This window comes from Oncorhynchus mykiss, chromosome 14, assembly GCF_013265735.2.
Source record: "Oncorhynchus mykiss isolate Arlee chromosome 14, USDA_OmykA_1.1, whole genome shotgun sequence".
NCBI classification, from domain to species: domain Eukaryota; kingdom Metazoa; phylum Chordata; class Actinopteri; order Salmoniformes; family Salmonidae; genus Oncorhynchus; species Oncorhynchus mykiss.
In genome coordinates this window covers 32704986-32720813 of record NC_048578.1, presented here as the reverse complement: position 1 = coordinate 32720813, position 15828 = coordinate 32704986, and the positions used below count along the sequence as shown (strand labels likewise).

At 43.1% G+C, this 15828-nt stretch overlaps 1 protein-coding gene across 1 annotated transcript; it reads left to right on the top strand.

Moving 5' to 3' along the window:
• Window positions 1-5828: 5828 nt before the first annotated feature.
• On the top strand, window positions 5829-15392 carry LOC110489154. The gene is made up of 4 exons (XM_021561761.2): window positions 5829-6711; window positions 10678-11225; window positions 12125-12278; window positions 13581-15392. Exons 1-4 carry the CDS (start codon window positions 6519-6521, stop codon window positions 13694-13696), a joined length of 1011 nt encoding a protein of 336 aa, XP_021417436.1. The 5' UTR covers window positions 5829-6518; the 3' UTR covers window positions 13697-15392.
• The last annotated feature ends 436 nt before the right edge of the window (window positions 15393-15828 follow it).

Here is a 15828-nt window from a genome sequence, read left to right as displayed (position 1 = left end):
CACTGCAGACCAATTCGAAAGTACTCTCTCGGCATGTGCAGCCCATTCATTATGGGGTGGCAGGTAGCCTAGAGGTTAGAGCGTTGGACTTGTAACCGAAAGGTTGCTAGATAGAATCCCCGAGCTGACAAGGTAAAAATCTGTTGTTCTGCCCCTGAACAAGGCAGTTAACCCACTAGGCCATTATTGTAAATAATAATTTGTTCTTAACTGACTTGCCTAGTTAAATAAAGAATCCCAAGAAGACTCGAGGCTGTAGTCTCTGCCAAAGGTGCTTCAACAAAGTACCGAGTAAAGGGTCTGAATAATTATGTAAATGTGTATTTCTGTTTTTTATTTGTAATACACGTTTTTGCTCTGTCATGGGGAAGTGTGTGTGTGTGTGTGTGGATTAATAGGAAAAACTATTTAATCAATTTTACAATAAAGCTGTGTGGAAAAGGTCAAGGGGTCTGAATACTTTCCGAATGCACTGTAGTAAAATACGGATCCCCAGAATGCACTGTAGTAAAATACAGATCCCCAGAATGCACTGTAGTAAAATACGGATCCCCAGAATGCACTCTAGCTGCAACTGTATTGTTGAATCAAAGAGCTAGCTGTTCTAAATCAAACAGAAATGATAAAATAACTAGGTAGATTATTTCATAATTGCATGTTTCAGGGCCCAGATCGTTGAACTTTGGATTCTGTTTTAGATGCAAATTATTCAACAATTTGAAAAATGTCCAACTATATTTCCTATTTTTCCTCCAGATTCCCAGCAGCTCACTCTCCCCATATCTGAAGAGGAGGTTCCCCCTGAGGAGCAGCACTGTGAGCAGGAGTGGAGCCCCAGTCTGATTCAGGAGGACCCAGTGCCCACACAGATTAGAGGAACAGGAGGAACTACAGACCAGTCATACCAAAGACTCCATATTCACTTCTCCCTTTGTGGAAAGTGACTGTGATCAGGAGAACCCATCTCAGCCCTCACATCTACACCAAACACAAACTGTGGAGGACAGAGAGGGAGATTCTCTACTCACCTACACAACTGATGAGATCAAACTAGAACCTGATGGAGAGAATTACAGAGTATCAGAACCAGCCAGTGACTCTCAGCCCCTCTCCGCAGTAACTCCAGACTGTTCAGCAGCTCAGAGTGAAAACATGGAAAGTGAGGATGAGGTGGAGAGTGGAGGACAGCTATTAGGGTCTAAGACACTCCAATCAAAGAGAAAACAGATTGAGAATGGAGAAAGCTCTCATACCAATACTGGAGGCAGGGCGGCCACTATGTTGCCCCATTTGACATCTTCTAGTCAAACGTATTCTGCTCCTAATTGCAAGCGTTCATTCCGTATGTGTGGGGAGTGTGAGCCATGCAGGAGGACTGAGGAATGTGCTCAGTGTGATTTCTGTAAAGACATGAAGAGGATCCAATAAGATCAGACAGAAGTGCAGACTCAGGCAGTGTGGGGTCCACGCTCCGGGTGAGTCCATTCCACGCTCCGGGTGAGTCCATTCCACGCTCCGGGTGAGTCCATTCCACCCGCTCGGGGTGAGTCCATTCCACCCGCTCCGGGTGAGTCCATTCCACCCGCTCCGGGTGAGTCCATTCCACCCGCTCCGGGTGAGTCCATTTACATTTTGCAGACGCTCTTATCCAGAGTGGCTTACAGGGCAATTAGGGTGAAATGCATTGCTCAAGGGCACATCGACAGATTGTTCACCTAGTCGGCTCTGGGATTCAAACTAGCCACCTTTCGGTTACTGGCCCAATGCTCTGAACCGCTTGGCTACCTGAGTCCATAGAGAAAGGGTGCATTTGGACCATAGTTAGTTTTAGCATGGGCAGCACCTAAGCAACCACCAAACCTCACCAAAAGGAGGGGGTGCCTTTATTCATTTACAATATTGAAGCATCTGACAGTATTGTAGTGACCTCGTCAAGAGGTTTGGAGCTCTTTACGTAATTGCTAAGATGTTGGGTTGACAGTCGCTGGATCCAGGTTCGAGTCTTGGATGTGGCTTCCCCCTGAATTCACTTGATGCATGATGTTCTCTCTCTGTCTCTGTGTGTGTAGAAATGCTGCGTGTGAAGGTTGAGGAGGTTGACCTGTCTGGCTTGGGGAGCAGGGGAGCCTGAGGAGAAGAGGACATCGGTCTGATGACTACAGTGAGAATGAGATGGAATGTGATGAAGCTGCACGCCCGTCACTATAAAAATGCACTGAACCAACATGCATGGTTGTTGATGACACTCAGTTGTTTAGATGAACAGAATGAAATAGTCTCTATAATGCACAGCGCTTTAACTCAGACAGCTGTTTGCAGCTGCTGGGAAAGTGTTTCAAAGCCTAAACTTAACTCAGGATGGAACTTTCCAGTGCTACTGTTTTTGTCATGTCAAAGTAACAGCTTTGAGTTTAGACTTTTACAATGCTTCATCTTGGCCAGGTCGCAATTGTAAATAACTTGTTCTCAACTTGCCTACCTGATTAAATAAATAAAAATGATTCTCAGTAGGGAATACTTCAGTTTGGCCGCACGGTGGCGCCAATGGACAAACATTCGGCAGATTTAAAACTGGCGAAGCGGATGCTGTCACTTAGGCGAAAGGAAACGTCTCTTCAGCGTGGCTTTTTCAAATGAGCATCACCGCAGAAACATTAAGACTGCCGGTTTTCCGATTTTGCCTTTAAAATACAAGTCTGCGTTAAAACGCTATGCGTAGGATACGAAATCAATCTTTCTTTGCGGCTTTGCATTGTCAGTGGATAATGTTAAAATGTCACAAAAGTATAACTACATCAGCTAACAATTTAAACTAAAGAGAATTACTATTTTATGAAAGATAAGTGAGAAATTGCTATATTTCTAATATTTCATTGTGTATGTATATGAGTGGTGCAATGCTTAAAATTGTTTCTTGGTTCTTAAAGATCCTATCACGGTTTAAATGTATTTCCTGTTTGCTTGAGATTTAGCCACGTATATTATCCTAGTAACACCCTCTAGTGGTTTATAGTCTCATGTATACTGAACAAAACTATAAATGCAACATGCAACAATTTTCAAAGATTTTACTGAGTTACAGTTCATATAAGGTAATCAGTCAATTTAAATAAATTCATTAGGCCCTAATCTATGAATTTCACATGCCTGGGAATACAACCGATATGCATCTGTTGGTCACAGATACCTAAAAAAAAAAAAAAAGCAGGGGCTCGGATCATAAAACCAGTCAGTAGTTGGTGTGACCACCATTTGCCCCATGCAGCGCGACACATCTCCTTCACATAGAGTTGATCAGGCTGTTGATTGTGGCCTGTGGAATGTTGTCTCACTCCTTCCTCTTCAATGGCTGTGAGAAGTTGCTGAATATTTGCTCTGTTCACAAAGTTGACATCAGCAAACCGCTCACCCACACGATGCCGTACACGTGGTCTGTGGGTGTGAGGCCGGTTGAACGTACTGCAATTTTTTTTTTTAACTACGTTGGAGGCGGCTTATGGTAGAGAAATGAACATTAAATTCTCTGGCAACAACTCTGGTGGACATTCCTGCAGTCAGCATGCAGTCAGCATTCCTGCAGTCAGCATTGAGACATCTGTGGCATCTGTGACAAAATTGCAAATTTTTGAGTGGCCTTTATTGTCCCCAGCACAAAGTGGAGCTGTGTAATGATCATGCTGTTTAATCAGCTTTTTGATATGCCACACCTCAGGTGGATGGGTTATCTTGGCAAAGGAGAAATGCTTACTAACATGGATGTAAACAAATTTGTGCACAACATTTGAGAGAAATAAGCTTTTTCTGCATATGGAACATTATCCTAGTGTAACGGATGTGAAATGGCTAGCTAGTTAGCGGTGGTGCGCGCTAAATAGCGTTTCAATCGGTGACGTCACTTGCTCTGAGACCTTGAAGTTTTGGTTCCCCTTGCTCTGCAAGGACCGCGGCTTTTGTGGAGCGATGGGTAACGATGCTTCGAGGGTGACTGTTGATGTGTGCAGAGGGTCCCTGGTTTGCGCCCGTGTATGGACGAGGGGACGGTCCATAAAGTTGTATTGTTACACTAGTTCTGTCAAACCGTAACGCTATGTGCTGTGCACAGCATTTGTCTTACTGTATTTTGCTAATAAATACTAGGTTATTCAGAGTTTGACTATTTACCCATGCAACAGAACTATGCAGTACACTGTATATTGATTGGACTACAGAGGAAAAAGTGTACTACCTGTCTCAGCTAAAGTTAGGAGGAAAAGACTCAGCCTACTAAGTCATAGGAAGTGTTGCTGGACTTTTACTGCTGTATGGTTCAACTATAGTACTGTGGCATCGGATGCACATATTTTCATTACAAAATACCTTATAACGTAAAAGCCAAATATCCTACAATCTTCCTTCTGGTGGACACTGGAGAAAATACAACCCATACTATGTGTTTATTCAAAACGTCAAGAGAGATGCAAGTACATTTGGTCCAAAGAAACATACTTTATTCATAACTGATATCAAAAGGAAGTTAGTCAAAAATAATCAACATTTACACGAGTTTCAAATTAGTTTAAAGTTTTGTCACATGAACAAGTGAAGTGGAATGCTAGCTCTTTCCCAACAATGTAGTCTTCAATGTTAAATAGTATAACGTTGTTGTTTTAACACGAGAAATGAAGCTATTTGCAGGGTCTGTGCCAGTACCAAATGTACAATGTGCAGAGATACCAGAGGGGTAGAAATGTACATGTACAGTATGTGGGGAAGAAAACAGTGACTGGTAGCACCAGCAATTATAATAATGATCAACATAGCAGCAGCATAAGTGGTGGGTGAGTGTATGTGTGTCAGTGTAGGCCTGTGCAAGAGTGTGTGGGTAGAGACCCGTGAGTGGCATGTAGTCAGTGCAGATAGACCGTGGGTGAGGGTGGGCGGGCTGCCATTAATTAGCTGTTCGGAAGTCTCAGTTCTTGGAGTCTTTGGCTATTCAGAAGTCTTAGTGCTTGGTCATAGAAGCTGTCTCGGGGCTTGTTGGTCAGAGGGGCAATGCTTTTGCGACACAGCTCTGCCAGCTCAATGTAAGAATCCACCACTTATAGTATATAGGAGAGGTCGCAATTTACGAGACAAATTGGTCCATGCCAACTGCCAGCCACAAAATAAAATGGTAGATATTAAATGCTGAGGTTGCGCACAGTGAAACAACATGAAGTGTGACTATTTCTGCCACCCACATACAGGAAATGGGTTGGAAATCAATGACAATGTCAATGTCCTCATTGTGGTTTTACAGACGTGTTTAACACGTTTTATGTACTCACTTTATTAGAATACTTATGAAATTCACATTGTTATATTTGGTAACACTTGCTTCTTTTCCCCCGACTCCAACCGTGTGGGTGGAGCAATGTCTACATACAAGTGAACATGATAAACACTGACAAAAGCTCCGGACGAAGGCCTTGAGGCCGATACGTAAATCAAAAGAGCAGCGATACTAGCAGCAGTGTGCGGGTTTCTTGTTTGTTCTCATCAAGGCTTAGTTATAGTAAAACACGTCAATTCAGGTATTTTTGCCATTTCCTTGCAGAAGTGATATTTTGGTAGACTATTTTAGTAGTAAATCTAGCTCTTTTTGCCCTAGTTTTTGAACAATCGTGATGTAGAGGCACGTCACCTCAAGGGAGGGGTTCGGTATGAAATACACTCCCTTCTAGAGGTGCTGGGTGGTACCGCCTTCTGGTTTCATTTAGAAACAAGCACCTTATTTGGCAATGGAGTGTACCAATATATAGTGGAGTGTACCAATATATTTAGAATGATGCTTCCTTGACTAGATTACTGACGTTACACAAAATTCAAAAAGGCAGCACATTTCCGCATAATGTCCAAATTCAACGTTTCTTTATATAGTTCCCGGGACCAATCTGATAGTTAATTTGACCATTGGAAAAAGAGCTACTGCAATACAAATTGAATTGAGTCTCTAATCTTCGCTTTCAAGGTGATGAGTACACTTTTCTTCCGAACACAATACCACAATAAATGTGAGTCCATAATTAATCGGGTTTTTTTTGCACCGCAAGTGGCAATTGTGGCCTTACCACTGTCCAGAGCTGCATTTGTTCACGATGTACAACACTTTGTTATCAGTGAGCGCTACTGAACTTCTGGTGAATTTGCTTCAAGGGAGAAAGTGTTGATCTAGACCGGGTTCAGTATGACGCAACGTTTTGGAACGTTCAGATAGAAATACCGTATGTAGAACAAACCTCTCTGACATGTAGAATAAGGAATTACCCCACCCACAATTTCTCACCGGAAAGCGTTGTTTTTTATATATATATATATTAGGTAAAGGCTGAAGTTGGGGTTGAAAGTAAACGTTTAAACGCGTTTTGCCAGAGAGGACGAAGCTAATATTTGCACGCTATTTATATAGGCTATCGCAATTGTATTTTTCGTCCATGTCAAATGTAACGTTATAGGCGGAACAGAATAATACCAACTTGTCGACTTTCATTCCGGTCAAAATGTCTAAACTACAGTTGCTGAACGTGTATGTTACTGAACGACTAACAGCGGCTGTTGCAGAGATATCCGTGGCGGTCGACAGAACAGTAGTAGAGTTGTATGAAGAAATCTCCCGTTCTAAGGAGGAGAATAACCGTCTGCGGAGGCTGTTGGATTTGGTTTTCAACCCGGAGATAAAGTTATACAGAGCAGGTTTGTATTGACCAGTTTTGTTTATTTAACCAGACAAGTCAGGTTAAAACATATTCTTGTTTACAATGACAGCCTACCAAACCCTGACGACGCTGGGCCAATGTTGTGCCGCCCAATCACGGCCGGTTGTGATACAGCCAGTTACTGTATTGGCTAGACAAGTATCTCCTTCACGGAGTTGAGTGCAGGCTAAAGTTTTTGAAATTAACCTCCGACTCTCCAGTCGCTCTACAGTCGATACTTAAAACATGTACATTATTAAACTAGGGAAGTACAAGCATTCAGGCTGCACAGACTGGATGGAGGCTAGTTTAGAGCGCTGGTTCAATTGTGATTGAGAGCATAAAAGGTTCAATGACTGAAAAATGGATGTCATTGTTGCAATACTTTGTGTGGGCAACATACTATCATCCTAAATTGACATGTTTAATTATTTTTCCATATCAAATTGTATATCGCGCTAATTTCCCTAATGTTGACAGTTTGTCTCTAACTCACCTTACACAAACTTGCATTTTCACCCCATAAAATTCAGTGGAATTACACATCCCTTTTACTTCATATTGGTGGAGTTAGTATACAAGTTTAGTCATCATAATGACGGAAGATACATTTAGAAATCAACTGTACAATACTGTTAAGCACGCCTCTATGAAGAGGGAACGCAACACCCTGCATGTGGTACCGTTTACAAGGACTTTATTCCTTTACACGGTAATATGGGGAAAAGGGGCTGGACGGAACCAAAACAAAGAAAGTAAATCTCAAAGCCCCCTGTCCTATCTTGCCTGCCCACTACTTACCTAATTTAGCACCACCTGGTGCCCTAACCAAAATACAGGGGGTGGTCCGCCCAGGTCTTACCTAGTGTGCCTAGACAGTGAATATACTACGGGTATATGTATGCCCGCGGGCCTCTTGCCTAAACACTCCCAAGGTGCCTTCCCCTTCTCCCCTGGGAACAAATGAAACAGAATATTAAACAATTTCACAAACAAACTAAGAAACAAAGTACATCAAAAAAGCTCTATGAGCAACAAACTCACAAAACATACCAACTTCCCAGCAATGAACTCCCAGCAAATCAACCTCCAGCAAAATTCTCTCTATCACAAGCAATCACTCTGCAATGACCTCAGCAAAATCTCTCTCGGCAATCCCTACCTCCAAATCTCTCTCCTGAACAGAACACTGGCTTTTATATAGCTTCAGAATGAATGTGTAATTGGAGACAGCTGTGTCTTGACGAGGGGGCGGAGTCAGCTCTCCAATTAGCCCTGGAGTCAACCAATCAGCTGCTTGAGGGATTTCAGGAAGCCATTTCCTGAAATAAAACACATGCAAATACACAAACTACAACACATAAACTGGGGAACGTAACAAATACCAAAGATAGATTGCTAAATGTTTGTGCAGGACGTAGACCCTGGAGTTGTACCGTCTAAATCGCTGTGAAATATACACACAATTATGTGGATAAGCTATTTCAGTAATCCCGTCGCTGACAGGTGTATAAAATCAAGTAGACAGCCACATAGACAAACATTGGCCGTAGCTTTTTTTTGTTTGTTGATTTTTACCCCTTTTTTCTCCCCAATTTCGTGGTATCCAATTGTTGTAGTAGCAAGACTATCTTGTCTCATTGCTACAACTCCCATACGGGCTCAGGAGAGACAAAGGCTGAATGTCATGCGTCCTCCGATACACAGCCGTACTGCTTCTTAACACAGTGCGCATCCAACCCAGCCGCACCAATGTGTCGGAGGCTACACCGTGCCCCTGGCAACCTTGGCTAGCGCGCACTGCGCCCGGCCCACCACAGGAGTCGCTGGTGCGCGATGAGACAAGGATATCCCTACCGGCCAAACCCTCCCTAACCCAGACCTAGGCCAATTGTGCGTCGCCCCACAGACCTCCCAGTCGCGGCGGGTTACGACAGAGCCTGGGCACGAACCCAGGGACTCTGATGGCACAACTGGCCCTGCAGTACAGCGCCCTTATCCACTGCGCCACCCGGGAGGCCTTAGAGCTCAGTAACTTTTAACGTGGCACTGTCATATAATGCAATCTTTCCAACAGTTTGTCAAATTTTGGCCCTTCTAGATCTGCTCCGGGCGTCTGTAAGTGTTGTTATTGTGAAGTGGAAGCGTCTAGGATCAACAACGGCGGTCAGCACAATAACTGTTAGTCGGGAGCTTAATGAAATAGGTTTTTGGCCGAGCAGCCGCACACAAGCCGAAGATCACCAACCGCAATGCCATAGTGTTCTCAGCCTGTGGGCATCATGTGTGTAGTGATCCAATATCCATAGCCATTAAACAGTTATCACTGACCCTCGCTCAGCCTTACTCACCTAGAGCCCAGCGCCGAGCCTTCTTACTAGCAAAGTCACTTTCTTGAGAGGTCTCATCATGGAATCTCTTCCTTTTCCTCTGGTGGCTGTATTCCTTGCTGAATTGAGGTGCAGCATCCATTTATGTTGCAATCAGTGTTGCCTCAGACAGGAGAGACTCCCATTCATCTCTTCCTTTAAGGCTCTGATATTGGCTGCCTTCTGTGTCAAGTGAGATTTTTCCTGACTGGAGAATTACATTCCTGTCCTCAATGCATTGCAGTATCTGCAATTATGCCAAATGACATGTCATTCAACACAATGCTGCTCACCTCCTTCAGTTGGGAGTAGGGCTGGTTCATGGGGATGGGGAGACGGGGCTGGTTGATGGGGAGACGGGGCTGGTTGATGGGGAGACGGGGCTGGTTGATGGGGAGATAGGGCTGCTGAGCCTGAAGCTGCATCTGTTGGGCCTGGCACCAGGCAGGGGATAGCTTGCTAAAAGTTTGCCTGCATTGATTAAATGTCAGCTACAAGAGGAGCGAAATGTAAACACTCAGAACTTTCTGTGAAGATATTAACTAACTAATGTTAGGGGAGCAAAAGTAGCCTATTTCACTATGGACTAAGCTAAACAGGTTCATTTCCACCACTCACGGACTACACCCACCTTCCTTTGTGAAAAGTTGGTTGACACACTTTTACCCTTTCTTTTCTCTCCTCTTTCTTTTCTCTCCTCTTTCTTTTCTCTCCTCTTTCTTTTCTCTCCCCTTTCTTTTCTCTCCTCTTTCTTTTCTCTCCTCTTTCTTTTCTCTCCTCTTTCTTTTCTCTCCTCTTTCTTTTCGTTTTTGGAAGCCAGATTTTTCTTTAGGAAGCTGAGACAGTAATGCTCCACCGGCACTCCTCACTCGTCGCAATTCACTGCTGGCAAGTGCAGTTCGCGCCTGGTTTGGGGGCATTAGCTGAATTTAAAAACATCAGAAAGATAGCAAGTTAATGTTGGAAATGTAACAGTATAACTTCCGTCCTTCTCCTCGAACCAGGGACTCTCTGCATACAGACAACAGTCATCCTCGAAACATCGTTACTCATCGCTCCATTAAAACCGCAGCCCTTGCAGAGCAAGGGGAACAACTACTTCAAGGTCTCAGAGCTAGTGACGTCACCAATTGAAACACTATTAGCGTGCACTACCGCTAACTAGCTAGCCATTTCACTTCGGTTTCACAAAGAGAATTGTTCATGACTGCAATTGTATTGTTGAATCATTTAGCTAGCAGTTCAATCGGTGACGTCACTCTCGCTGAAACCTTGAAGTAGTTCTTCCCCTTGCCCTGCAAAGGCTGCGGTTTTAATGGAGCGATGGGTAACGATGCTTCAAGGGTGGCTGTTGTCTGTATGCAGAGAGTCCCTGGTTCGAGCCCAGATAGGGGCGGGGGACAGAAGCTATACCGTTACACGGTTCTAAATCCAGTAAAACAGAAATTATAAATTAGCAAGCTAACTTTAGCTTTTTCTACATATTTCAATGACATGTTTCAGGGACCAGAGGAAAGAACTTCGCATTCAGCTTTAGATTGAAATCCTCTATTGAATTATTAACAACTTTATATGTCCTATTGTTTCTCTATCAGATCCCCAGCAGCTCACTTTCCTCAAATCTGAAGAGGATGTTCCCACTGAGCAGCAGGACTGTGAGCAGGAGTGGCGAGTCAGGCTGATTCATGAGGGCCCAGAGCCCAGACTGATTAAAGAGGAACTGCTTACCAGTCAGGAGGAAGATGAGCTTCTAGAGCTCTTGGATACCAACGACTCCATATTCACTTCTTCCTGTGTGGAAAGTGACTGTGATCAGGAGAACCCATCTCAGCCCTCACATCTTCACCAAACCCAAACTGTGGAGGACAGAGAGAGGGACTCTCTACTCACCAACACATCTATAGAGATCAAACTAGAACCTGATGTAGAGGACTACAGAGTATCAGAACCAGCCAGTGACTCTCAGCCCCTCTCCGCAGTAACTCTAGACTGTTCTGCAGCTCAGAGTGAAAACAGGAAAAGTGATGAGGTGGAGAGTAGAGGACAACAATCAGGATTTAAGACACTCAAATCAAAGAGAAAACAGACAAAGAAAGGAGAAAGGTTCCATACCAGAACTGGAGGCAGGAGGGGTAAATCCAAGGTGTGTAGGAAGACTTTTGTGTCAAATGTTTTCTTTTATTTAATATGTATGGAAAATGCACACAAAGATGATATAATGCCAGCGTGGAAAATACTTCAGAATGTACAGTGTTTCCCCTATATTCACTTAGCAGAGTTAGTTCTGTGGTATATATTAGTTCTGTGGCATATCTTAGTTCTGTGGCATATCTTAGTTCTGTGGTATATCTTAGTTCTGTAGGAATATATTAGTTCTGTGGTATATATTAGTTCTGTGGTATATATTAGTTCTGTGGCTTATCTTAGTTCTGCCGAGACGCTCTTTTAAGTTACTATGTATATTTGCTGAATTTAGTTTTTTGGGGGGTAAATGCAGATGCCAACCCCACGCTTCAGCCTATTTATTAAAAGCAGCTATGCTGCATCTGTTGGTCTACATGTTATAAGTCTTTGACAGGGAAAACATTTTAATATGGTGTTCACAATTTAATCTGAATTCATTTTGAAGTAGAATGTCCTTTTTTTAAGAGTCACCAGAAGTGACCCAGGGGGAGATCCTGGATTTAAAAGGGGTTTAGGTGGTGGGTGGGTCAATGGACGGGTCGACACGGCTGAATTCTTTCCGGGCTCTGGGCAAGAACACTTTTGAGATCTTGACGTCTGAGGGAATTTGTGTTTTTAAAGCAAATTTCCTGCAATCCTATACGTTCTGACATGAAGCTGAGAGAAAATGCTGCAGTTTTAAAGCAAATGTCCTGTAATTCTATGCATTTTGCCATGGATAAGTTTACAGTGTTTCTCCATCACTTATTTATATATAGATATAGATAGATAGATAGATAGATATAATGACCTGCCCAAGCCTTTTATATACAGAGAACACCCTGTAGTGTGATTCCCGTGTGATTCCCATGTGTGCAGAAGCGTTCATTCCGTATGTGTGGGGAGTGTGAGCCATGCAGGAGGACTGAGGAATGTGCTCAGTGTGATTTCTGTAAAGACATGAAGAAGTTTGGAGGATCCAATAAGATCAGACAGAAGTGCAGACTCAGGCAGTGTGACGTCCACGCTCCGGGTGAGTCCATTTCATGCTCCGGGTGAGTCCATTCCATGCTCCGGGTGAGTCCATTCCATGCTCCGGGTGAGTCCATTCCATGCTCCGGGTGAGTCCATTCCATGCTCCGGGTGAGTCCATTCCACCCGCTCGGGGTGAGTCCATTCCATGCTCAGTTGACTCCATTTACATTTCACAGACGCTCTTATCCAGAGTGGCTTACTGGGCAATTAGGGTGAAATGTATTGCTCAAGGGCACATCGACAGATTGTTCACCTAGTCGGCTCTGGGATTCAAACTAGCCACCTTTTGGTTACTGGCCCAATGCTCTGAACCGCTTGGCTACCTGAGTCCATAGAGAAAAGGTGCATTTGGACCATAGTTAGTTTTAGCATGGGCAGCACCTAAGCAACCACCAAACCTCACCAAAAGGAGGGGGTGCCTTTATTCATTTACAATATTGAAGCATCTGACCTTAACCCAACACCTAGTGACCTCGTCAAAAGGTTTGGATCTGTTTTATTTCTGCATAGTCACTTCACCCCCACCTACAGGTACAAATGACCTCAACTAACCTGTACCCCCGCACACTGACTCGGTAAAGGTACCTCCTGTATATAGCCTCGTTATTGTTATGTTGTTACTTTTTTTTTCTCAAGTTTATTTGGTAAATATTTCCTTAATTCTTCTTTAACTGCACTGTTGGTTAAGGGCTTGTAAGTAAGCAGTTCACAGTAAAGTCTACACTGTTGGTTAAGGGATTGTAAGTAAGCATTTCATGGTAAGGTCTACACTGTTGGTTAAGGGATTGTAAGTAAGCATTTCACGGTAAGGTCTACACTGTTGGTTAAGGGCTTGTAAGTAAGCATTTCATGGTAAGGTCTACACTGTTGGTTAAGGGCTTGTAAGTAAGCATTTCACGGTAAAGTCTACACTGTTGGTTAAGGGCTTGTAAGTAAGCATTTCACGGTAAGGTCTACACTGTTGGTTAAGGGCTTGTAAGTAAGCATTTCACGGTAAGGTCTACACTGTTGGTTAAGGGCTTGTAAGTAAGCATTTCACGGTAAAGTCTACACTGTTGGTTAAGGGCTTGTAAGTAAGCATTTCACGGTAAGGTCTACACTGTTGGTTAAGGGCTTGTAAGTAAGCATTTCACGGTAAGGTCTACCTGTTGTATTCTGCGCGTGTGACAAATAGTTTGATTTGATCACTTTACGTAACAGCTAAGATGTTGGGTTGACAGTCGCTGGACCCTGGTTCGAGTCTGACGTGGCTTCAGTATATTTGATGCATGATGTTCTCTCTCTGTCTCTGTGTGTGTAGAAATGCTGCGTGTGAAGGTTGAGGAGAGCAGGCGGATCCTGAGGAGAGGAGGACATTCTTCTGACTACAGTGAGAATGAGATGGAATGTGATGAAGCTGCACGCCCGTCACTATAAAAATGCACTGAACCAACATGCATGGTTGTTGATGACACTGATGTTTAGATGAACAGAATGAAATAGTCTCTATAATGCACAGCGCTTTAACTCAGACAGCTGTTTGTAGCTGCTGGAAAAGTGTTTTAAAGCCTAAACTTAACTCAGGATGGAACTTTCCAGTGCTACTGTTTTTGTCATGTCATATTTTTATTAAAACAAAATCAGACAACCACATAGTAGAATAGTAGATCTATTTATCTAGTCTGCTTGTTGTGTGTTCTATGTGAGATAAATATTCCTCTCGAGGTGCATTCAAGTTGTGAGAGCCATAGGAGGGAAACCTGTTCTCTGACAAGCAGTCAATGCACAGCAATTCTTAATGTTATCTCGCAAAAACACGTTTAAAAGCAGTTTTGTCCCTTAAAAAAAATGAGGGGGAACCCAGTTTTACATTGCTACCACGTTTATTTCTCTACTCCTTCAATCGCGTGTGGCATCGTTAAACAAATGCAGAGTTTCAAGCTTTAGGTGCAACAGAGCTCTTAAAGGGGGAAGAAAGGAAGTTAAATAATTCTTTAAATAGAAACCTTTTTTGTGTGAATAATTATTTATATATTTATAATAACAATCGGGATGTTTGGTTCAATGGGGGTAAATGTAGATTATAAAACCTTTCATCAGTTGGCTATAGGCGATGATGCTTATTGCTAATGGCTCATCTGATAATATAGACGGACCATGCCTAGGCTTTATGCATAGTCCAATATCTGAAAATAATTTAAACATTGTTTTTACCAATATGTTTTTGGGCCCATTTCTGGAGGTGGAAATTATATTTCAGGTGGTGACATTTTGTCTTTGATTTTAGAGTAGAATGACTCAGCTTCTCAGTCCTTCAACATACAAATTATCCCGGGGGAGGACCCCGGACCCCCTAAGCAAGGACACTGGAGTTGGTCAAACTCATAGTTTAATACATGTACCAAATGATCCCTTTTCCCCTAAACGCATGATGGTCATGACTTTCTTAGACAAAAGGGGAGATTATCTTGGGATTTTTTTTTATCTTTGGGATTCTCTTTTTGTTTTAACCACTGAAATTGTAAAGGTTTGTGTAATTAACTTCCTGTCTCTCGTGTTGGGCGAGGATTCTGGCGCTTCCTGGTCTGGAAGTCAGCGGTCAAACAGATTGTTTGGAGATGTGCGACACTGGGGAATTATCCCAGGGGAGGATAGTTTCTATGGTTTCATTTCATGTCCTTTGGACAAGGGTTCACACTGCTTATTGAAATGTGTACTTTTTATGGGAATTCGGATGGTATTGCCTGAATGTCTTACCTGTGATTTATTGCCTTATTGAAGCCATGTAATAATTGATTGGTTGATCAGTTTCCTGTAAGGCTATACGAAGCTCTCATTTGACAGTGAGGAGAAAGGGTTATGCCAGGAAAGAGAATACTTTGAGGCGTGTGTGTGTAATTTGAATATATTTTTCAACGGTGTACATGTATCTTGTGAATCCTGGAACTCTGGCACTTGTTAAAAAAAATGCGCCTGCATTTAGTGAGCACTCATCCTCATCACTGATCCTAACCCTTTTCTGTGAGTCTTCACAAGGTTTTCACACACTGTTGCTGGTATTTTGGCCCATTCCTCCATGCAGATCTCCTCTAGAGCAGTGATGTTTTGGGGCTGTTGCTGGGAAACATGGACTTTCAACTCCCTCCAAAGATTTTCTATGGGGTTGAGATCTGGAGACTGCAGGACCTTGAAATGCTTCTTACGAAGCCACTCCTTCGTTGCCCGGGTGGTGTGTTTGGGGATCATTGTCATGCTGAAAGACCCAGCCACGTTTCATCTTCAATGCCCTTGCTGATGGAAGGAGGTTTTCACTCAAAATCTCACGATACATGGCCCCATTCATTCTTTCCTTTACACGGATCAGTCGTCCTGGATCTTTGCAGAAAAACAGCCCCAAAGCATGATGTTTCCACCCCCATGCTTCACAGTAGGTATGGTGTTCTTTGGATGCAACTCAGCATTCTTTGTCCTCCAAACACGACGAGTTGAGTTTTTACCAAAAAGTTTTATTTTGGTTTCATCTGACCATATGACATTCTCCCAATCTTCTTCTGGATCATCCAAATACT

Bases quoted from the DNA above. Each gene is read 5' to 3' on its own strand.
- LOC110489154 (XM_021561761.2), top strand. From the start codon at position 6,519: ATGTCTAAACTACAGTTGCTGAACGTGTATGTTACTGAACGACTAACA. The intron at 11,226-12,124 runs GTGTGTAGGAAG...CCATGTGTGCAG, and splicing joins GCAGGAGGGGTAAATCCAAG to AAGCGTTCATTCCGTATGTG. The intron at 12,279-13,580 runs GTGAGTCCATTT...CTGTGTGTGTAG, and splicing joins GTGTGACGTCCACGCTCCGG to AAATGCTGCGTGTGAAGGTT.